At 32.4% G+C, this 24,596-nt stretch overlaps 2 protein-coding genes and 3 long non-coding RNA genes across 10 annotated transcripts; 4 read left to right on the top strand and 1 right to left on the bottom strand.

The window, feature by feature from the left end:
* Positions 1-4,334: 4,334 nt before the first annotated feature.
* Positions 4,335-7,094, top strand: LOC123902524 (protein IQ-DOMAIN 19-like). The gene is made up of 4 exons (XM_045952282.1): positions 4,335-5,107; positions 5,363-5,596; positions 6,050-6,733; positions 6,832-7,094. The coding sequence occupies exons 1-4, from the start codon at positions 4,667-4,669 to the stop codon at positions 6,850-6,852; spliced, it is 1,380 nt and encodes a 459-aa protein (XP_045808238.1). The 5' UTR covers positions 4,335-4,666; the 3' UTR covers positions 6,853-7,094.
* A 4,997-nt stretch (positions 7,095-12,091) lies between these two features.
* Positions 12,092-13,930, top strand: LOC123881562 (leucine-rich repeat extensin-like protein 6). Its single transcript, XM_045930278.1, has one exon. It carries the CDS (start codon positions 12,193-12,195, stop codon positions 13,483-13,485), a length of 1,293 nt encoding a protein of 430 aa, XP_045786234.1. The 5' UTR covers positions 12,092-12,192; the 3' UTR covers positions 13,486-13,930.
* A 1,034-nt stretch (positions 13,931-14,964) lies between these two features.
* On the top strand, positions 14,965-17,029 carry LOC123881578. Of its 2 annotated transcripts, XR_006799517.1 has the most exons (4): positions 14,965-15,201; positions 16,309-16,494; positions 16,628-16,849; positions 16,998-17,029. It is a non-coding gene; the product is annotated as an uncharacterized LOC123881578 (long non-coding RNA). The 2 variants fall into 2 exon arrangements; XR_006799514.1 differs by lacking the exon at positions 16,998-17,029 and having other exon boundaries at positions 14,966-15,201; positions 16,628-16,850.
* On the top strand, positions 17,028-17,926 carry LOC123881598. The gene is made up of 3 exons (XR_006799541.1): positions 17,028-17,062; positions 17,149-17,218; positions 17,816-17,926. It is a non-coding gene; the product is annotated as an uncharacterized LOC123881598 (long non-coding RNA).
* Positions 17,927-21,235: 3,309 nt separating this feature from the next.
* On the bottom strand, positions 21,236-24,469 carry LOC123881586. Of its 5 annotated transcripts, none has more exons than XR_006799520.1 (7): positions 24,113-24,466; positions 23,365-23,467; positions 23,181-23,236; positions 23,050-23,083; positions 22,397-22,453; positions 22,234-22,297; positions 21,283-21,678 (listed from the first exon to the last, which is right to left on the bottom strand). It is a non-coding gene; the product is annotated as an uncharacterized LOC123881586 (long non-coding RNA). The 5 variants fall into 5 exon arrangements; XR_006799522.1 differs by having other exon boundaries at positions 21,291-21,678; positions 23,181-23,467; positions 24,113-24,337; positions 24,430-24,469; XR_006799540.1 differs by having other exon boundaries at positions 21,291-21,678; positions 23,365-23,458.
* Between the last annotated feature and the right edge of the window lie 127 nt (positions 24,470-24,596).

The following is a 24,596-nucleotide window of genomic DNA, read 5'->3' as shown; positions in this document are numbered from 1 at the left end:
TGACACACAACACCGCGATAGACGTGGAGAACAGGGCGTCCCAAAAACGAAGGTAACAAGATACATTTGATCATTAAGTACATGTGTTTGGTGGTACGTTGCGACGATAATTCTCGCATTCCTATGCAATTTGGACATGACTTTTGTGAAGCAATAAATTCGAGCTTCAGCCAATCGCACAGTAAGTTTTTAAACACGGGACTCTAATTAGAGTTGGTATTTGTTGCTTCACAAATAAAATCAACATTATGATTTTTTCCCGTTCTTTTTCCGTTCTCAAATTTCTGAATTTACGAAGTCTTATTTCTTTTTCCGTTCTCAAATTTATGAATTTACGAAGTCTTATTTCTGTAGTATAGCAATTCGTTAACATACCGAGCCATTTTTTATTAACATGATGACATCAAGGGAGAATTGGTGGTACATCTTGAATCCAAACGAGTACATCTTGGTTGAATTGGTGGTACCAGCTAAACCATGGCTAATTAAAAAATATTGGTTGAATTTTTAATTTTTTGGTAATTAAAAAAACTTGAAAATCAGATTTTTTTTTTGTTTTTAAATATACATTTAAATTTTTTTTTTATATAGAAAAAAGAAAAGAGTAAGATCCAATATATAGGACCTAAAAGAAATGTGGAGGGCCTAAAGAGAAATTTTCACAAACTTGCTAAAATTCTTCTTGGGCATGACAAGGCAAGAGAGGAGGACCCGATATATATAAGGCCCAATCCATAGTTATTATGCCCAAGTAATTTTTTTTTTATTTTTTTATTTTTTATAGCAAAGAGGGCTAAAGGCTAGGGTAGAAAACAAGATGTTTTCTCTCCCCACCCCCGTGATTCTTTTATACCCCCTGAATTTCCAATTTTACCCTTGCAAAAAACTTCGGTTTATAGAAATCGAAGTTTTTTTTGCCTTGAAAACCGAAATTTACTCTGAATTTGTACTAGAAAAAATTCGGTTTCTGCGAACCGAAGTTTTTTGTAAGGGCAAAATCGGAATATTGGGGGGTATAAAAGAATCACGGGGGGTGGGGAGAGAAAACATCAGAAAACAATTTACAAAGAAATCAAACGGGGGGTTGGTGAACCCCATAGCATCAGATACTGACAATTACCTAATCTGATATGGGCACGCCTCAAAAAACAAAGTGTTACCATCCAATAAGCATCCTAAAGTCGTTAAAGCATTCATGCATCGATTTGCTTCTAGGTATGAATGGAAGACAACAATTTCCCACTCAAGCTCCAATCGTACTTTATCCACTCATATCACGGATATCGAGACGCGCAACAAATATTAAAAAAAAAGCAAAAAGTGTATTGATGACTTCATGTCAATCTACTTAATCCTAGGTTAATTCAAGTTAAATTAGGAGTTTTTTTTAATGTTTTTAGCTTAAGAATAAGAGAAAATCCATGGATAAAAGAGATAGCTTGTATTGCAAGAAAGAGAATGAAAACAAGTAAAGATTTCATTTTTGTCTGCGCCTGGCGCATGAGATGTGGCACGCAACACAATTGCTAAATAATTATTTAATGAATTCGCCTTCGGAAGTGGATTGTTGCGCGGGGCGCAGCTCAGGTGGCGCGCAGCGCAAGATCTTCATTTTCATCACTGCACGTGACACAGTTCATCTCACGCGTGGCGTGGGTTGTTGGTTGCAGGGTTGTGCGGGTTGCAGCAAATCTGGCGCGTGGCACAAATGCGAGTCTATGATATCTTCCGAAATCTGCCTCCAATTTTTTCCTACAGCATCCACCCCGCAAACAAAAAGACTGAAACAAAAATCATGATTTTTTTTCATTTTTTAGAAAATTCAAACACCTCTTTTTTGGCGTGGAGACACATTTCAATCCTATTTTCATTTAATTACATTGTATCTTGAAACTATGTGATCTTTTATAAGCATTCTCAATGGATTATGAAGTTGATTTCATACAATTATTCCTCTTGTTTAATGCTTTGCATGATTTGGCCAACTATGTGATGCTTTCAATTGTTTATTTACTATGAGAATAGAAATGAATTGTGGATTTAGGGATAGTTGTTCAATTAACATTCTCTTTAGAGATTTTGACTTGTTAATTGAGATTGAAGGATTAAAGTTTCAAAACCCTCACTTAATCATAAATTCTACAAAGAAATTAGGAATTCATGATTAAAGGAGAGAATTATGATTCCAAGACATTGGACATAATCATTTTTTATTAATCCAATCATGAATTCAATTGAGTAATTTGTTGAAATGCTAGAGATTAGCAAGATATTTGTAGTTGGATGAACTCAAAGGTCCAATCATCTTTCCAATTTCCTTTGAACCTCAAATTTATTCTCGAAAAACATTCCTACAAGAATTATCCATGCAAACCCCCGTTTACTTTACTTTTACATTTAAGTCATGATTCAACTATTTGTTGTGATTCGAAAACAATCATCATGTTCGACATTCTTACTACTTGACGATAATTAGTATACTTACTAGAAATTCCATCTCGTAGTTTTGTTGTATTTTTGTTAAAAAATTATGTTTAAATAATATTTGCCTTAAACAAAAGGTTGAAATGGAATCCTTTATCTCCAATCAATCAAGTTCTTTTTGAAACTCATGTGAGCACCATTAGAATTTAGAATCACTAACTATATATAAAAGATTTTCCAAAGTTGTTTAATTCAACACTTGTGCATTGTATTGTCCCATACTTTTGTATTCTAATTAGCAGGGTAATAAACAATTAACCCTTTAATCTCTATTATTTTGTTTTAAATCAAGTATTATTATGTAATGATCGAATATAACAGAATGTCTTTGAAATTGAAGGAATATGTAGACTACATTCACATGGGTGAGTAGAGAACTCAAAACTATGGACTCTCCTATTTGGCCCACTTAGAGAGGATCTTCTGCATTAAGAGATCAGATTATGTTCTAAACATGTCTTATAGGAGTGTATATAAGAACTTTCCAAGAAAATGCATCACTGGCCTATCCTATACTCATTTCATGGTTTTGGACTTTTGAGCTGGATTCATTGAATCATTAAGTTGAAGATCCAAGAAATATATTTGCATATGTAAACTTACATTTACCATATATGTACAATGTACTATTTAACCTTATTTCGGTTTATAAATTACAATCAACATAATTAGGGGGAGATATCATGAGAAGGAAATGAGGAAAATTCCAAAGGAAGTGTTTCCTCCAACAGGACACCTAGTCAAATGAGGGAGCATGTAAACATGCCATGTGACTTTCAATGCCAACTAATGGTTTGTATATGAAATTATATCCTTCAAAACTATATGCAAATTAATTACTACTCTATTATGAGTAAGATGGGACCTAGCTCTATTAATTTGATGTTCACCAATGTTTATAGCAATATCAATCCTTTTTTTTTTTTTTTTTTGATATAGCAATGTTTATCACACTTTGTCCCTTTTGTCAACTTGTGTACAATTTATTGAGCATTGTACTACATATTATTACTCCATATTCATTCTATTATGAATGATATATTTATTTATTTATTTATTATATCACACAAATAAAGAAAAGATAATCGAAAACAATTAAAAGAAAGACGTTCTTAATAAATATCCCGATTGATTAGCTAAATATGACGTCTCCTTTGAAGACGTTTTTAAATCATGGTTGGTCTAACTCTCTTAAGTGCATTTTATTCTTCTTATAAATGCCGTTACTTTATGTTTCTCTATGAACTTTAACAGCTCCGTCTTTGTTGTTTCTATTTTTGTCTTCTCCATTGTCTAAAATAATGAAAAGGAAGTAATAAATCTTGACTACACGGATAGGATGGGCACGTGCACATTCTAAGGACCCCTACTCAATCACATTATAATGGTTCCCTCAAATTTTCTATAATTCAAGACCCCTACAATATATCCACCAACTCTTAAACACAAATTAATTTGAGTAATTAACACGTATGCTGCATGTTCTTCACCTATTTTCACATGCTTTCTGATCCACCCCATCCCATATTAACCTACTTTTGAAATCACCAAAACACCCTTTACAGCCACTTAACCCTTTACTGTCAGTGTGGGGACAGCATGGGAATATAAAAATTCTTTTACACTTTGGAGGGCAAGGAATCTCTTTTTTCTTGTCAATGAATTTACCTTTACATTGAGAGTTATACAAAAGAATCAGATTCAAAGCAGTAACTACGTTAACGCAGTTATTGATCTCAACCATCCAATTTCAATCGAACAATTAAAATGGTGTAAATAAGTTAAATCTTATGTGAAATTCCGTCTAATATCAAATCAACGGATATAGTTAAATACTGCGTCGAGCTTCAACATCAAATTACATTATGTAACACCGTATATGTTTTTATACAGACAAAAATCAAAGAATATCGTATTTTACATCAAAATTTTGATATGAAAATATTATTTTTTCTATGATTAGATGCCATGGTGGCCCTTACATAATCTAGAAATGGAAGTTAACATTTAGTGCAAAAAAGATTTGATGCAACAGTGAGTTTAGGCTGTCAAATAATGTTATATATATTTATAATAATGTGACACTAAGAGATCTACAAATAAATTCATGTTGCAACTTTCTTATAGGTTGTTGCTACTACGTAATCCATTTTAGTTTACTAGGTACTTGTTTGAGAAAAAGATGGGAAAAAAAGGTAAATGGCTTAAAAACTTCTTAACAGGGAAGAAGGACAAAGAAAAAGAGAAAGAAAACCAGAATTTCTCAAATGGAACAGAAAATCCAACAACTCCAGTTTCAACAACAACAAAGGAGAAAAAGAGATGGAGTTTTAGAAGATCATCAGCAACAGCTACACCAACAGTTTCCAAGGAATTGAATAACTCAGATGTTATTGCTTCAATGACAGTGCAAAGTACTGTCACTGATATTCAGAATGAGCAGAGGAATCATGCCGTGGCTGTAGCTGTTGCTACGGCCGCGGCAGCTGATGCAGCGGTTGCGGCTGCACAAGCTGCGGCTGCTGTGATCCGCTTGACTTCTGGTTCAAATGAGACTTTTAGTTCTAGAAGTATTGAAGATTCTGCTGCTGTTAAAATTCAATGCGTCTTTCGATCTTACTTGGTATGAAGTTAGTTTTCTGAGTAAATCAGCATTTTAGGCCTTGAAATTATAACGGTCCATCAATTTTGTTATTCATATTTGCGACATAGCAATTTCGTCTCATAAATCGAACAATTTCAGTTAATTAAGTCATTTTTACAAATTTAGCATCACAATTTAAGGGTCGGTCAATTTAGTCCTTCAAATTTGTCCGGCTTTTACAATTTAGAGCAGTGAAATGCTTATGGTTGATATGTGTGAATGTTTGTGTGGCAGGCAAGAAAGGCATTGTGTGCTCTAAGAGGATTAGTGAAGTTGCAGGCACTGATAAGGGGTCACTTGGTGAGAAAACAGGCTAAGGCGACACTTAGATGTATGCAGGCTTTGGTCACAGCACAAGCTAGAGCTCGTGCTCAAAGGATTCGAATGGTGTCGGAAGGAAAGCCTAGTCCAAATCAATCAACTCACAGAAATGCTATGGAAAATGACTTGTTCAGGCAAATATATAATGTCAGTTCCATAACTACTAGTACTAATTATCTTTTATCAGTAATTTGACGATTGAAATTTTCTGAATTCATGTCATAAACATAGTTAGAAGTTATCTAAGGAATGAAAAACAATGTTTAGTTCAAGAGTTTTTTCAGGCTGATAAAGAAATTTCATTTTGCATTAATTAGAAAAATATTATATTGAGTCATTGTCTATGTAGCACCGACACTTTATATTGAAGGCGTGTCTAAGCGTCAGACAAGTGTTGGTGTCTAACACTGACACTTGTGATTACATATAATTATTTTTATTTTCTTAAATTATTATCACTGTCTATGTTTCAGCGCATTGACGTGTCCGTGTCAGTGTTTCATGGACCATTGGCATTAACAAACATATACTTAAAACTCAATTAGTACAAGAAAATGAGATGGTGCCTAACAGTCATGAATTGTGGTTTTGTGCATATAGGAAATGGACAGAAGCTTGGAGGACAACATCAAGATTGTGGAAATGGACTTTTGTGAATCAAAAGGTAACTCTACAAGCAGAAGCAGCAGTGTATATAATCATGGACAACATTATGAACAATCTGAACATAGATATTCCACAAATGGTTCCTACTCAAAAGAAGAAAACTACAAAGTATCACCAGCTCCATCAGTTTTAACAGAATTGAGTCCAAAAACAGGCAGTGGCCATTTTGAAGATTGTTTCAGTACAGCTCAAAACAGCCCTCAATGCTATTCTGCAAGATCGAAAACCGATGGTTCAATTTCAAATCTTCCTTTTTCTTTCCCTAGGCCATCTTATGCAGAACCTATGTCCTATGATTACCCTTTATATCCAAGCTACATGGCTAATACAGAATCATCAAGGGCTAAAGTTAGATCACAAAGTGCACCAAAACAAAGACCAGATTCTTTTGAGAAGCAACCAAGCCGACGAAGAATTTCGGTTGAGGGAAGAAATGTACCTAGGCCAGTGAGGATGCAAAGGTCATCTTCACATGTAGGTGCAGCTGCTCAGAATTACCATTATCCATGGTCAATCAAGCTTGATAGATCCGCAGTTTCGCTCAAAGATAGTGAGTGTGGCTCGACAAGTACAATGCTCACAAATACTAATTACTGCAGATCCCTTGTTGCATATGATGTGAGTAGTACTAACTATTTTCATGCCACTAGTTTTTAACTTTTTATCATGCAAAATATTAAGTCGTTAATCGTTTGTTTACGTTGTTTTGATTGCAGCCAGATGGAGATAGGTACTAAATAGAAGACACTTTGCAAGAACACCAACAATTTAAAGTTGAGGATTTCATGTTTCTGAGTTTTTGTTTTAGATTTCAAAACAAAGTAATAATTCTGTTTTTATAATATAGTTTTGTGAGATTTATTGACACAACTTGTGTAGAGTTTCTTGTTCTATTCAATGTGTGTACTATGTGGATTAGTTTGTGTGAAGATGTTGTAATGGTTGTTTGTTATGTATAAATGTTACCAAGTTAGATATATTTCCTAACAGCACATTTGTATTAGAGTTATTTATAATTTTCTATTATCTCTTTTTCTCTTTAATCCTCATTAGGTAGAAAATAGAATAGAGATAGAAGGATTGATGTTATATATATTCAAAAAGAATTTATATATATAGTTGAGCCTAACCCCTAACAAATATACTACAAATTAAATTACCTACACTGGTACATTTTGCTTATAGCAATTTTCATTATTTCATCATATAAGTGCTACACCACAAAACAAATCCAAACATGTAACAAAGTCTATGTAACTTTTGCAAAAATCACAATGACTCATCGTAATTCTGTCAAACTCACCGTGAATCCAAACATATATCGAGTCTTTGTAGCTTTTGCAAAATCACAATGGTTTACCCGAATTCTATCAAGCTCGCCGTAAATCCAAACATTTACGACATTATTGGTCAAGTCAAATAGATTTATCTAAAATGCTACAGTAGTAGAGAACAAGGCAATGTCCAAAATTTCATGCTGCACATTTACATTGTCAAGCCCAATCACATAGCAGTTGAACTAAGGGTACAAAATGTCTAATTTACATCACTGGTACACAAAGGTATAGAAGATCTGAACTTGTGATCCTTAGAGGTGCAATACTAGATCATATCCAATTTTTCTACACACATTAGACATATTAGAAAATGCAAACAAATTAAAAAATCATCTACATAATGGAGGGTTGTATGAAATACATGATTGGAGCATCACAAAATGTTACTTTTCTTGCAGATCTTATAGGCTATTTACACCTCTTTTAATGCCTCGAAGCAAGAACTATAACCCATAATCTTGGGCCCTCCACTGACCCATAACAAATCTACAACAAAGTACTGCCCATTTCATTATTTTGGGCCCACCAATCATTAGAGATTTTCTTTTGGCACCGTACTTATTTTCTAGCGCGTCCTACAAATTTACAAAAATACATTTGTTCCGCTATTTAAATAGTGGATACACCCCAAAACTGTTAGAAATAATATAAAACCATTGATATGGCTCTATCCTAACACCTTAAGGTTTTGGGATAATCGGTTATTTGACATGGTATCAGAGCCTCTATGACTAAGTGGTCTAGAGTTCGATCCCCGCTCCCCTCACTTTCTAATTAAAAAGTGGAATTTAAGCATATGGTAGGTGGGCCTATGCATTATCCACGCTTCAAGCCCAAGTAGGCTCTTGCGTGAGGGGGCGTGTTAGAAATAATATAAAACCATTGATATGGCTCTATCCTAACACCTTAAGGTTTTGGGATAATCGGTTATTTGACAAAAACCACCCTATTTTTTTTTTATAACGTCCGCTACTTAAGTAACGAAAAAGTAGAAATGAAAATGCGTAGGACATGCGAGAAGCTAGTAGAGCGGGAAAATCTTATCTTATTATATATATACTACTATATATTAATGGGGAATGTATCCATGCCCTTTGAAAGAAGTAGAGTATGTAACATTTTTTAAAAATTAATAAAAAAATATCCTTGTTTGTGGATTATTTGAAAGAGTAATAAACTGTTTTAACTTGAAACCAAAAAATAGTTGTACCAAAAAAGTTTTTTAATCTACACTCCTTTATAATGTTTCAACAGAACATAAAAGTGAGTTGAAAGTTTCATATGCTATCTACCAACTAATTAAAAAAATGAGTTAAAAATCAAGTCAAAAGGAAAACTAACTAACTATATGAAAAAATCAAAACCTTTTCGTCCTATTTTATTCACTTCCTATCTTAGTTTTCATTTTATGTTTTCACCCACTCAATATTTTACTCATATAATAGTTGCCACAATCTACCACGAAATTTCATACCCTTAGGAAGTGATTAGTATAACATGATTTTATAAATTTACATTATTATTAATTAATATAAAATATTTGTTTGCTGGCATTTATAATATTTCATAATTCATTGGACAATTTGTTTAAAAAGAATGACATATAGTATAGTTTGTGTTCTACTTTTACTCAGTCCAAAACGTTTGGTTGTACTGTACGAGTACATTGACTTCAGCTAAGCGACATTCTAGAAAACTAACAACACTATACGCCATACGCCAAGGTTTTACTCAGTCCAAAACGTTTTTTGTCAATGCATGAGGAGCAGTATGTTCTTTAAAACTATAGGAATGCACTTAATTTAGATTTTAGAGGATGATCTTACTTGATTAGAAGGATTTTGGAAGGTGAAACTCCGCGCCTGGACAATGGTTGTGAAGAGGATGAGTGTATATGTAAGATACTTCAACGTTTAAGTAAGTATTTGCGGAGTCATGACCATTAATGTTAGTGCGAATGTGACGACTTCGACATTGATGATTGTTGGAATATCAACTTAGATGACATTATTAATATTAAATATCAATCATTCTGATGTTGACCGTTTACAGAAGTGAAGACTTTTATAACCATTGGGCATAACACGTGGTCTTGAACCAGCGTGTTACTAGGTCGAACACCGGACTAAGTTGGACTTAGGCCTAATCTAGAACGGAGTTAGAGATCATATCTTCCTTGGTTTACTTGTCTTGTGGTGTTTGACTTTGATCGGCGCTTAATTAATCTCGATACCTAATTTACTAATTTATGGTAATTAAGTTTCTTATCTCATATTTAGCTTAACTTTCAAGCATGCTTAAGTAGACCATGTAGCTAAGTTTGTGACCGTCTTCAGTTTAACTCATTATGAAAAAACTTTGCTTTTGTTTTCACAGTAATTTTGAAAAGAAAGAAAAACTGAATTTATATAAAAATAAAAGAAAATTATAGTTGATAACAACACATCTTATATATGCCAATTGAATAATTTAAATTGCATATTAAAAAGCGGTCACAACATTGAACGTAACTAGGCAACATATATAAGCAGCAAAGTTTGCAAACAGAAAGAAAATTAAAAGAAGACATGAAAGCTACTTGAACAACAGGGACATATATGGAATTGAAGAATGCTATTTGGATCTCTAAATTATCCATGTTATATGGTTCTAATTAATCTTTCAATTTCATAGCAGTTCTTGACTTTGGACCTATTCCCAACCCTAATTACAAGGTGAACACTCCGGTACAAATATTATGTGGATATGTACCGATACAACTTAGGTGGATGATTGTAATTGACCCATAAATAATATTTAATATAGAAAATATCAATAAATATTATTTGTAAACCAATTAGAATCATTCACATCAACAAATATACCGCTACATATCCACATAATATGTGTACCGAAGAATTAACCATATTACAATTCGTTGTTAGTCTCAAATTTAGATCTAAACTCAGTTTTTTTACCTTTTTAATGATCCAAACTTTTGTTTTCATAACAAAAAATTTACTATATTGGAATTAAGCTAAACTTCTTATCAAAAATAAAATTTAACTAACCTTAATTTTTTTTTGAGTACATACGAATATCAAACATATAATCAAAACTTATGTGAATACTGAATACAATGCAATGGAAAGTATACATGAAAGTCAAATATTAATATATAGTCAAAAGGAAATAAACATGTGTGCTATATAAATAAGCTAAATATGGTAAAAACCGTGTTTTTGGTGAGATATAAGCCACCAATTTTCTTCTAGTCTTCTTCAATACAATTAAACATCAGCATTGCCATCGTTTACATTGCATGCCAGTTCATTACCACGATGCACTGCAATTAAAAAATGAGCGTACTAGATTGAAGAGTATTTCAGCACAATTGAATTGAATTAATCCACAAATTATCCATTAATTATTAAGAAATCTCACATCGGTTGTGAGATGATCTGACTAAATGTTTATATACTAGAGGCAATGCTCACCTTACAAGTCGATTTTGTAAAGATGAGTTAGACTCGAAACTCAATTCTAAGATTAATTAATATAACTATATTTTTATAGAAATAACTCATATATATGTAAGAATGATAATAATTAATTAGTAAAAGGTAGTGGTAATAAATTATTTTAATCATCACATGTCATGTACTCATATACATATCTAAATCCCTTTTTTATTTTTTAAAAATACTAAAGTCTCAATTTGAAATTGTCATTTCTATTATTTTTATTCTAAATTCTACTTTGAGTGTATAATATTTTTTTTTTTGGGTAAGGTATTGAGTGTATAATATGCTTAGCCTTTCGAATTGCTTATGACTTTTACATATCATTTTTTTGTTGTTGATAAGATCAATATCATAATTTAGGACTAGTTTATCATAATTCATGTGTGTTAAGTTGTAAAGCCGGCAGTGTTCCATTTTGGCTGTTCCATCCGCCATACATTAAATAAAATAAAAATTAAGGTTTCAGATTCGAATTATCTCAGTGTCATTTTTTGTGTCGGACAAATCCATACAGATTAAAAAAGTACTGACTTTAAATTGACACACCTGCAAGTTGACAATGAAATTGATGTCCTTCAGATTAGTCGGTCCTTGAACCGAATACCGAATCTTAAAAAAAACCCAAATTTCTCATGTAACAAAAAAATAAACTCAAATAAAAATGTATTAAAGAAACAGATTAATTAGAAAACAGAGTAAATTTACACTTAAAAAATTATGAAACCAAATAGTAAAATACATTTCAACCTATAATAGGTAATTTAATCTAGTTGAGAATATATTCATGCATTAGAATTTACACCGTATGTACTCGTGAGGTTAGCTCAGTTGGTAAGGACATCACATTTTATATACAGGAGTCAGGGTTCGAACCCCGGACACTCATTTATTCATCTTAACGGTGAAATTTCTAGTCACTAGACTACCTAAAAAAAGAATTTACACTATATATTTTCAATATAAAAAACAGAAAAAGAATGCAAAAAGTCTAACCAAATTATACACACACTTTTCTAATCATGAAAGCTGTTTAGATGTAATGTATGTATTCAAGTGTCTAACCAAACCAATTACACAATTAATATTTAATGATAGTAATGTCAATTTGCAGCAAACCAAACACAAACTTCTCCAACATACACACACCCTTATATAAATCCACATCCACATTCTCATAACACAAAATCAGTAAACAACCAAAAATTAAAACCAATTCATTAGTGATAATTTATCACTAATGGAATCCTCTTATAGTTATGGCCTTGCCATAAAATTCTTAATTTTCCTCCTTACCATTCTCAACTCCATCAATCCCTCATACCAATCACTACCACAACTAAATCCAAGACTCATCAAAGCCTACACAGCACTCCAAGCATGGAAACAAACATTCACCTCTGACCCAAAAAACTTCACCTCAAATTGGTATGGCCCAAATGTATGCAACTACACAGGTATCTACTGTGCACCATCACCAGATGATCCCTACATCTACACAGTTGCTGGTATAGACATAAACCATGCAAAAATATCAGGTTCATTACCAGAAGAACTTGGTCTTTTAACAGACTTAGCTCTTTTCCATATAAACTCAAACAGTTTCTATGGTTCCATCCCAAATAGTTTCAGTTATCTTCACCGTCTCCACGAACTCGATATCAGTAACAATAAATTCTCAGGATCATTTCCGGAACCGGTTCTCTGCATTCCTTCGTTAAAATTCTTAGACATAAGATTCAACAATTTTCAAGGAAATGTTCCTGAAAAGCTTTTTGACCTTAAACTTGATGCTCTTTTTATTAACAATAATAAATTCCAATTTTCTTTGCCCGAAAATTTTGGAAACATGCCGGCTTCTGTCATTGTCTTCGCGAACAATGATATGAAAGGTTGTATTCCATCGAGCGTAGTAAATATGAAGGATACGATTAACGAGATTATAATGACGAATAGTGGAATGAAAGGCTGTTTACCCGACGAAATCGGGAAGTTGGATAAGGTGACAGTGTTTGATGTTAGTTTTAATGAGTTTGTTGGTGAATTGCCTGACTCTATTGGTAAAATGAAGAGTTTGGAAGAGTTGAATGTGGCGCATAATCGATTTTCGGGTGTGGTTCCGGAGAGTATATGTAGGTTGCCAAGGTTGGAGAATTTTACTTATTCTTATAATTTCTTTAGTGGTGAATCTGAAAGTTGTGTTAAGTTGGGTAATCATAAGGATGATAAGAAGAATTGTATTCCTTATAGGCCTTTGCAAAGGTCTAGTTATGAATGTCAAGTTTTTTATGAACATCCTGTTCATTGTACTGGTGTTGGTTGTTCATTTACAACTCTGTCACCTCCTCCGCCTCCACCACCGCCGCCTCCACCACCGCCACCTCCTCCCCCACCTCCTCCACCACCTCCACCGCCACCACCTCCCCCTCCTCCTCCACCTCCACCACCTCCTCCCCCACCTCCACCACCACCACCACCTCCCCCACCGCCACCACCATCACCTCCTCCGGTAGCTTACTACCACTATCTTTGATGAGACAAGACATTGCAATATTATTCTTTTCTCTTTCAAAGTCGTGTGCTATTTTGTTAGAAATCGAGTATATCAAAGTGTTAAATGTAGTAATTAAACAATGAGGCTCACCTATCTATTGAATTAGTCTTTTAGATTAAACCCTTCTCATGTACTTAAATCCTATCAATTGACGTCTTCTTTGAAAACTGAGTAACAGAAAGAGTTGCCTATAAGCAAAATTAAAGCTCTCATCATGTGCTCAACTCTTAACATATTTGTTGGAGATACACATAGTGTTTGTTTACTTGGTCACATAAGTTTTTTTCATGTACAAAAAAATTATAAAAACATAGTAGCTAGGAATTTAGCTATTTATATTTGAATTCAACCGTTTGAGTTGAAGGTTGGTGAGGGAGCTTTGTTTTGATTTTGAAAACATGTTATATATGAATGTCATTGCACATATAGTTATAGTCATACTCACAATTCAATTAATAATTAAGCCTCGTTTTCAATTTTCACATAATGTAACAGTAACTACTACTTACACTATCTCATTACACGAATCTTTGAAGTTTTTTTCATTAAATTAAACTAGTAGTATATCTCATTACATGAATAAATATCAAAGGAACATAATAGTAGAAACTTGTGAAAATAATGCAGAATAAGATATTCAAAATTGTGTGAAAAACTCCAAGTAACAAAATTGTTGCTTCATAAACAAAATCATCACTTTGCCGAGTCAATGACAGTGATTCATTTTTATGTAATTATTGTATCATGAATGAATGTCGGATATGTGCAGTCATTATCATTTACATTTATCAAAGTTATTCTTATTCTTATATTTATTTAAGTGACCAATTCAAATGCCAGAATTTGAAATAAAACTGGCCAAACATTTCTAAAGAAACTCAGCTACCTGCTATACTACAAAACTTTTATTAGAGATGTTAAGTGTTATTTGATGTTTCCATGTATTTGGACTCAAGGACTAAAAAAACGAGAAAAACTAAATTGAAACCCTAAAATAAAATATTGTTGTGGATTTGATCAACTACTTGATACGATTCCAACAAAAAATGGAATAAATAACAAGGTCTTGTAATATGGACGAATTTGAATTTTACTCCATAAAAAAACTTCTTTCCTTTTACCTTTGTAATATCAAATTTATTTCATATTAGTCCGATTGGACGTGTCACTAAAAAATGTTGATATGGCTAGAATTTGCTGACTAGACCACTGCCATGTGTGTAAGAAAAAAAAAAAATAGTATGAAAAGACATAAATGCCCATGTTTTTTTTTTTGAACAAGGCAAAATGAGATATGCATATGTAAGCGGTTTTGTTAGGTTTGGATAGGTTTTAAAAAACAGAAATGCTATCCAGACCCAAATCTCTAACAAATATACAACATAGTAGAAAACTGTTCATTTATATTTTGGCTTTATACTCTACCTCACGTGTGACTTCCTTTTCCCTTTTTATATTTTAATTTTTTTTTTCTTCTCTCTTTCACACCACCAAAACACACAGAGCTTCTCCCTCTCCGGCGAAAATCTCACCGGTTCTCACCCTCTGCAAATCGTCTTCTCCATCTCAGCTTGAAGCTTCTCCCTTTCTACAAAATTTCTTCTCCCTCTCTGGACAAAACCCTAACACAATCGTCCCCTCTCTTCGACGAAATTAAATCAGTCTACTACGTTGAACTCGTTCATTCGATTCAAGGTTAGTTCATTGGTCCTTTTGATTCTGCTCTTCTCCTTATTCTTCAAAAAATTCTGATTTTAATTTTCCTTTTGCTTATGGTTATTTGATATGCATGATTTAGGGTATAAATTGGGGCTTTTGTGATTTCTGTTGATTTTTGTTTGTTTCACCTCCAAACTACTGCACTAATACACACACAACATTAAGATAATTAACATTTAACATTTTGATTCATGTACTTAAGTTGATTTCTGTTTTTTTTCCTAAGGTAAATACTGTGTTTCTTTTTTAACGAGTCACATGAAGGTCCTGATGCTAGGGAGAAAGGGGATGGTTTTGAGGGAATGGATGAAGGTTACACTATTGATCATATTGTGGAATATGGAAATTATGGAGATGGCAACGGGCAATTGCAGGCACTAGCAAGTGAACCGCCGCCGCTCTTGTCAATGCCGACGGTTATTGCGGCATTCGTTCAACTGCCTTTGCTGGTTGTAAATTTCGGCGGTTTTAGTGTGTATTGCGGTTTTAGTGTGTATTGCGGCGACGGTGTGTGTACAACGGCGGGTAGTTTAGGAATGAGTGTTGGTTCAAATTCGTTCACGATTCGATGTTTCCAATTTGGATTCGTTTTCACTACATCACTCACGTTTCGATTCACGTTTCCTTCAACCATTCTCAATTCACCTTCAATCACGCTTCAAAATCCACGTTCATTTGGGTCTTTTATTGTTCTTCAATTATGTGGAAATTGAGTGTTTTTGTTTTTGTGTATTTTGCTTCTTAGATCATAAAGTTGATCTTTTTATAATGTGAATTCAAGTGGGTCTTTATTGTTCTTCAATATGTGGAAATGAGTTGTTTTTATTTGTGTCTTTTGCATCCAAGATGATAAATTTAGTGATTTTGGTCTCTTTACTTTCAATTATGCAGAAATGAGATGTTTTAATTTTGTTTGTTTTACATCCAAGATCATATATTTAGTCTTCTTATTTTCTGAATTTAAATGGGTGTTAATTAGTTTTGCTTCCAACAAATGAAACCTTTCCGAGTTATGCAGAAAAGTTCTTACTTTGTTATGATTTTGATTTTTTGTTCTAATTGCTTGTGGTGTTGCTGAATCAGGGCTGTGATGCTTCACTGCTCTTGGAGGATCGAAACAGTTCGTATGAGAAGCAGGCTATTCCAAATCAGACATTGAAAGGTTTTGATAAAATTGACTTGATTAAGGAGGAAGTAGAACAAGCATGTCCTGGCATTGTGTTTTATGCTGACATTATTGCTCTTGCATCAAGAGATATTGTTCTTTTGGTTTGTTCTCAATACCTATTACATATTTCTTCTATTAAAAGATCTGGATGCTTATGCATTTTGGCTTTAAAATGATATTGTATTGTGGCTACTTTGATATTGTTCTTATGGAAGACTTTGATATCTTATATAGGAACCACAAAAGTGGGCAGTTAAGAAGGTGCCTATATTTGGCATTTTATATTCAAATAGAAGATAAGCAAAAGCCATGAAGTAACTTTTTTATGTTCATTGATGTTTAAAGGACAATGAACTATGCAAACCTTCCTTTATTTTCCTTTACATGGAATATTATCAAAGGCACTAAGGTGAATAACCCGGCTAGGAATTGGATAAGCAGAGAGGGGTTTTACAGGTATATGCCATTGGTGGCCATATACATCATATTTCCAGTATACTGCAAATAGTTTGAAAAAGTTTCATTGAGAAACTTTATGGACACTATCATTAGTTTTATTGGTAGTAACTACTAAAGTGTTCCTATTTTTATTGTTTAATCCTAGGAAATAAAGGTATCTGCACAGTCAGACCTACGGCACCAGGTTTCCCTTGTTGTCCATCCAATCAGGTGAGCTCCACATATATCACATATTGAAAGCTAGCTTAAAGACATAGTAAAGTTCCAATTTTACTAACTCCTTTCTTTCTTTGCAGGAACCTTAAATGTTTATTTTGTTTCATGTGATAAATATTGGGATATGGAGAGAGAGTTACAGAGCCAAAGGTATTGCACTGATGCACACACAACTTTAAGATAATTAACATTGTGATTCTTTTGTAGCATGTGTCTTTTGTGTATGTGAAAAGTATGTTAGTGTTTGTTATCAGTACTCTAAGATTCACATGAATATTTTGCATTTGAGATTTAATATTTGAATCTAAAATCACTTCATTTGTTTTCTTACTCTTTGATGAAATGTCAATTTGATGTATAAAGTAAGATTTGCATTGAAAGTAATGTATAGAGAAAACAACTAAATTTGTAAAATCATTTTCACGTTCTTCACTGTGATTTTCATCATTAACTAATGAAAAGAAGTAACTATATAGTCTTATCAATGTATAGCTTATCAATATATATGAATTCAAATGCAGAATCAAAGGTGATATATTTTTAGTTAGTATTAAAATTACGGAAATCAAAGGTCATTATTACATAACAACACAAAACATTTATTCAGACTTTAGTCACAACAGAGAGTAGTTGGAACTTAAAGAAACTGAGATAATGTATATTATATGAGTCAGTGCTTCATAGGTCACGAGTACTACGATAACCATTCTTTTATATCAGGCCCTTTACGAAATGGAAATTTTGCAGGTAATTTCATAGGGTGCCATTAGTGCTCCTATGTACTCGATGAAAGGCTCGTCCATGATACAGTCACATTACCCGACTGCATTTCCCCTAAAGCATCAGTAGAAGGCAAGTAAATGAATATTCATGTTTGATACTCAAACATATGAATTAGTTTTTTACTCACATAATCAATGGTGACAGGATCTAAGACTTGCCCTGGGATTAACGGAGTTTGTTTCCCAACGTATTCTGATTGCAGCAGCTGCTAAAGAGTTATACAAAGTTGCAAAATCACACGGCTATAGTGATGAGGACTTTTCAACAAATATTTTATGTAGATGGTCCTTCTCTAGACCAGTTTTATTTTGATTTGTTCTTGCATACCATACTTCTTACACATTTTGTACGATAAACACTTAATTTGAAATGTAAATGATCTCTCAATTTTACTATGCACATTAATGTACTTTTTATTTATTTATGTAATTGATAAATAGTTAAAAAAAAAGATTTTTATAGCAATTTTTTGTTATTATTAAGAGCTCAATTTAGAGATCGGATTAGTCTCCAATTTATTTTAAATTTTGCTATAATCGGTTATTGATTCAATATCACAAAGCAATCAGTAAACTGATCTCTAAATTGGTAGCTATATCAAACGCGCAAAAATCACAACTTGCAACATGAACAAAAATTACATAAGGCAAAGGATTCATTTTATACCATAATCCAACTTCACGGTCGTTCATTTATAGGTGATAAAATGAAAACAAAGTTAAAGGGTTGCGGATGAGACACTTTTGATTGTTTGCGGATGATAAAATGAAAACAAAGTTAAAGGTTTTATTTAAGTTTAAAAGGTTTTAAGTCAGTTAACCAACTATGTGTAGATAACTTGGGAGTTGAGCAATAGATTTGGTTAACTAGCTTAAAATCACCCACCTTTAACTTTGTTTTAACTTTTTTTATCAAAAAACAATCAGAAATGTGTCTCGTGTCCAATGACACTTGTGAATAAATAGTGAGATTCATTTAAATTATTAGCAGTACAAATGTGGAGTTATGTGTATATAACTGAGGAGTTGAGGAACATATTTGGTTAATTGACTTAAAATATATTCCTTTACATTATTAATAATACATATGTGGGGAGTTATGTGTAGATAACAGGGGAGTTGGGCAACATATTTGGTTAATTGCCTTAAAATCTTCCAAACAAGAAAACCGTTAAAAGTGTGTCTCATATACAATGACATTTATGATCAAACGGTGAGATTCCTTTCGATTATTAATAATACAGATGTGGTGAGTCATGTGTAGATAACTAGGGATTTGGAGATCCAATTAAGTTAACTGGCTTAAAATCTACCAAACTTGAAAAAAAATCATTCACCTTTATCATTGTTTTAACTTTATCATTTAAAAACAGTCAGAAGTGTAAGTCCCATATACAATGTCACTTGTGAACAAATAGTGAGATTTCTTGAAATTATTACAAATACAAATGTGGAGGAGTCGTGAATAGATATCTGGGGAGTTGGGAAATAAATTTGGTTAACAAGCTTAAAATCTTCCAATCTTAAAATATTATTCACCTTTAACTTTGTTTTAACTTATCATCTACAAACAATCAGAAATGTGTCTCGTGTACAATTCCACTCTTGAACAAATAATGATATTCCTTGAAATTATTTACAATCTAGGTGAGGGGAGTTATGTGTAGATAAGTGGGGAGTTGGTGTACAAAGTTGGTTAAGCAGTTTAAAATCTTCCAAATTTGAAAAAATCATTCACATTTAACTTTGTTTTAACTTTATCATCTACTAACAATCAGAAATGTGTCTTGTGTACAATTTCACTCTTGAACAAATAATGATATTCCTTGAAATTATTCAAAATCTAGGTGAGGGGAGTTATGTGTAGATAAGTGGGGAGTTGGTGTACAAAGTTGGTTAAGCAGTTTAAAATCTTCCAAATTTGAAAAAATCATTCACATTTAACTTTGTTTTAACTTTATCATCTACTAACAATCAGAAATGTGTCTTGTGTACAATTTCACTCTTGAACAAATAATGATATTCCTTGAAATTATTCAAAATCTAGGTGAGGGGAGTTATGTGTAGATAAGTGGGGAGTTGGTGTACAAAGTTGGTTAAGCAGTTTAAAATCTTCCAAATTTGAAAAAATCATTCACATTTAACTTTGTTTTAACTTTATCATCTACTAACAATCAGAAATGTGTCTTGTGTACAATTTCACTCTTGAACAAATAATGATATTCCTTGAAATTATTCAAAATCTAGGTGAGGGGAGTTATGTGTAGATAAGTGGGGAGTTGGTGTACAAAGTTGGTTAAGAAGCTTAAAATCTTCCAAATTTGAAAAAATCATTCACCTATTTTTTACTATTTGTTCATGATTGACATTGTATATGGGGGACAATTCTGTTTGCTGATGATATATTTGGTTAAAGTTAAAAGATTTTAAATTAATTAACCAAATATGTTCTCCAACTCTCTAGTTATCAACGCATGACTCTCCACATCTATATTAGTAATAATTTCATAGAATCTCACTATTTATTAAAAAGTAAAATTGTATATGCGACACACGTCTAATTGTTTGCAAATGAGAAAGTTAAAAAAAAGTTAAAAGTAAATGATTTTTTCAAGTTTGAAAAACTTTAAGAGAACTAACCAAATATGTTCTCCAACTTCCCAGTTATCTGAACATGACTCTCCATACCTGTATTGGCAATAGTAATATTCCTTTAAATTAGTAGTGACGTCTCCGAGTTTTAGGGGGCTATGTGCAAAATATAAAAGTGGCCCTTTAATAAAAAAAATGTTTTTTTATAAAAAAATATTGTCGATCTAAATTGTATATAATACAAAAAAAATCACTCTTATTCTTGTAAACATGTAAACATGTAAATTACCAATATTAAATCAAATGGGACAAAGAATACAAAACAATTATCTTTATATATAACATCAAAAAGGAACATCATAATCTAAGATTAAATTTTATGCAAGGATTAAAATGGACTAGAACTATATTTACGAGTATAGATAACTAACCTATTGATACTCATATGATATTTTATAAACATTAACAATATATAACTATTACTTTAGGGCCTAAAAATTAATCAATTAATATACATATGATATTTTGTAGGTATAAATAATATATAACTAATATTATAAGACCTCAAAATTTTGAGTTGAGGCCCGATTCCGTCGCACATGCCGCACATTTGTGCAGGCCGCCTCTGTAAATTAGTAACAATACAGACGTGGGGAATTATGTGTAGATAATTGGGGAGTTGGACAACAAATTTGGTTAACTGACTTAAAATCTTTTAAACATGAAAAAAGAATTCACCTTGAACTTTTTTTATCTGAAAACAATCAGAAGTATGTCTCATTTACAATGCTACTCGTGAATAAATAATGAGATTCCTTTAAATTATTAACAATATAGATGTGGGGAGTCAATGTCAATTTTAGATAACTGGGAAGTTGTACAACATATTTGGTTAACTACTTAAACTTAACAAATATAGATGTGGAATGTAAACTTAACAAATTCTTAATACTAGATATAATTATACTAAACTTAGAGTTTCCTCTAATGCATTGCATTCACTGTCACCAAAGTTTAAAATTACAATTTAGCTCTAAATTGAAATAGGTGAGCATCATTACATCCCATACACAATATGATACAAATACCAAGTACATATGCAATAAACAATTCTCATGATAGCAAAATGATGATAAGCCAACATCCTCATCCTGCTGTCATTGTGTTCAAGCATCGTCATCTAGTGTTGATTGCACATCTGAAGCATGTGCATGCTTAGCCGCTTGTCAGCTTATGCTGCAAATTAAATACGCATAAGTTGAGACTCCAGACATTGAAACAAATGATATTAGACCATCACACACAAAATTTTGATGATAAAAAAAAAGCTAAAAGCATGAGATTACTGTCAATGGCTTCTCACCATTATGTTATTTATCAACTAGTATTGATGTCTGTTTTCATCTTCATATAACATAAAGGTCTTTACTACTCAATTTCACTCTTTTTCATTATGTATGGTAAGCCTTTCTTGTCTCCTCAAGTACAACACATTTGGACATTTAAATTCTCTATAGTTACATCTAGTATCTATTCTACACAAATAAAAGAAGAAACATGTGTAACAAATACAAATATTGTAATAATAACCATGTAATGAAAAATATTATGATAAGAACATATATACATACATCAGTATAATGATAAGAACACTAGACTAGATTAACTAGTTGGAACTCAGTTTTAATACAATCAAATCATACAAATCAATAAGACATCTACAAATCATTAATTATAGATTTGTTACATTCTTTTGGCATAACAAATCATTTAAATGTTCTGCTCTCTTACCTTAGTTTTGGGATACCACATGTAAACAAAGAGAGCAAGCTTCAATTCTCTATACAAGGTCACCCTGCATAAAAGTTGAGCGTTAATTTATTGCAAAAACCTATACTATTAATCAAAATTCAACAACAATGCAAATGAAATGACTAAAAAAATAAGCACTCACCACCCAGTAACTACATCTGCAAATTTTTCTAGTACTGTGAAAAAAGCCACAATGATCCTGCAAATTAAGGATGCAGAAAGACATAAATTAGGGGCACTAGCTCACAATTCAATTATATGTTCAATGCCTCAACGAAAAAGGCTGCTAATTAAGAGTTACCAGGTTTGCCAACTATTTGACACTAAACATTATTTTTAATAGGACAAATGTTCAAATACTCTACAAGTATACATATGAATTAAAATCAATTGAAACAAAAGCCACCAAATATCTAGTGAAATCATTTCAATGAAATATTCAAGTATGAAACACATTGGAAAGAAAAAAAGACAAAAACAGCCCGCTAGAATTAATACACAACACGCTAAAATGCAAAAACTTCTGATATGATCAAAGGATGGTTCAAATAATAATCACAAATTCTAACATGATCAAAGGATTGTTCAAATAATAATCACAAATAATTGATTGATAATTTATCAGCAATTAACATTCATTATTTCAATTAAAATCAAGTAAATCAGCAGAGATCTAGAGCAAGAAGAATACAATGTCAATGAGCACACACATACACAGGATCCCAAAATTCACAGTATAGGCTACAACAACATAATGAAAATGATAAAGCAATTAAATAACACAATTAAACATACCATTCGTTATATCCTTAAGCTGAGTAACGCGTCCCTGCAAAAAATATACCCAAATCCAAATGATTAAAACAAGAAAACTAAACTCAATATCCCTAAAAAACAATTACCAGAATAGACAAGATATCACTTACTATCATTGTCTTCAATGCACTCTTCTGAAACTGAGCACCCACCCTTACTCATAATACTATGCGTATAAGAAAACGTTCTTCAGTATAGTTATACAACAATTTTCTACGATTCAGATACATGAACCTGCTATCTCATTCTTTAAAAGAATGAACAAAACTAGTGAAGTTGAAGGGTGGACTTAACCTTGTAAAGGAGCTGAACTTTTTGTACATGGTGTAGTAAAACTCAACCAGTGTCATACTTTTATCAAAGTCTGAGTTACTCACTAACAACCTACCTATTCATCCTGAAGAAAAACCAACTATAGTTACCATTTTACCAAAAGGAAGGTTAAAGCATGATATTCAAATCGGCATTCATTTCACATCCAAATTGACAAAAAAATTCCTTAAAATTCAGATGTGAGCTTGTTAAGAATATAAGGCTTAACAAACAGTATCAGTGCAAACTTAAGAATATAGGGCTACACGAGATTATAATTAACCACGAGTTTCTGCTTTAAACATATTTATCTATCATAGATCATATAATACTATGGTCAATAAAGAGAGCATACAAACAAGTTCCTATAACAACAGAGGGGGGAAACGAAACATGTTGAGAGTAGGATGGATGAATAACAAATTGTAGTAAATTCATGAGATGAGTACCACATCAATGTGCAACTCTATTTCCTGCAAATCAAATATTTAACAACAAATTCTATGCAGATTTTATTTTCACTTCATCTTCTATATAACATAACAAGTTTGCAATTTAAAATTTGAACTCAAAATTTTCCTAAAATCAACAAATTCAACAAATGTTTCGTAACCGTAACATAATAAGCATATAGATTCAACAAATTCATTCAAGCATAAAATCAAAACTAGCGATAAATTGATAAAATTAACTTAATATAACTAAAAACAATTCAACAAACAGATCTTACCTTGTGTATAGGAACTTGAATCCAAAAATTTACCCCAAATTCAGCAATAATCAACAGTTTCAAATCGAATCTGCATCAAATCAAATGATATAATTCGATTAGAACAAGTTGTAGTGGGAGATCGATGGCATCGATGAATGGTGGTGGAGGGAGAATAGGGGTTTGGCAGAGAGGAGAGAAGAGGGGACGTGAATGGTGAAGAGCAAGTTGTTCTTCTTTCTCTTCCTGCGTGTGATAAAGAAACATATAAAAAGTAAAAGAAAAGTGACATCATTCACGTGTGGGAGGTTTGTTGGAGAGCAAAATGACAAACGTACCCTTGATGTGTTGTATTTTTGTTGGGGGTTTGTGTCCCTATAGCATTTCTGTTTAAAAAATTAATCCGAAATGCGACCTGATCCAAATACCTCCAAAAGTATTTATTTTTTTGCAATTTTCTGTTTTTTTTTTATCAATTTTTATTTGGATGGTTTGGATCTTAGCA

Source organism: Trifolium pratense, linkage group LG1 (assembly GCF_020283565.1).
Source record: "Trifolium pratense cultivar HEN17-A07 linkage group LG1, ARS_RC_1.1, whole genome shotgun sequence".
NCBI lineage: Eukaryota > Viridiplantae > Streptophyta > Magnoliopsida > Fabales > Fabaceae > Trifolium > Trifolium pratense.
Note: the sequence above shows the minus strand (reverse complement) of the source record. Positions and strands in the feature narration are given on the sequence as shown.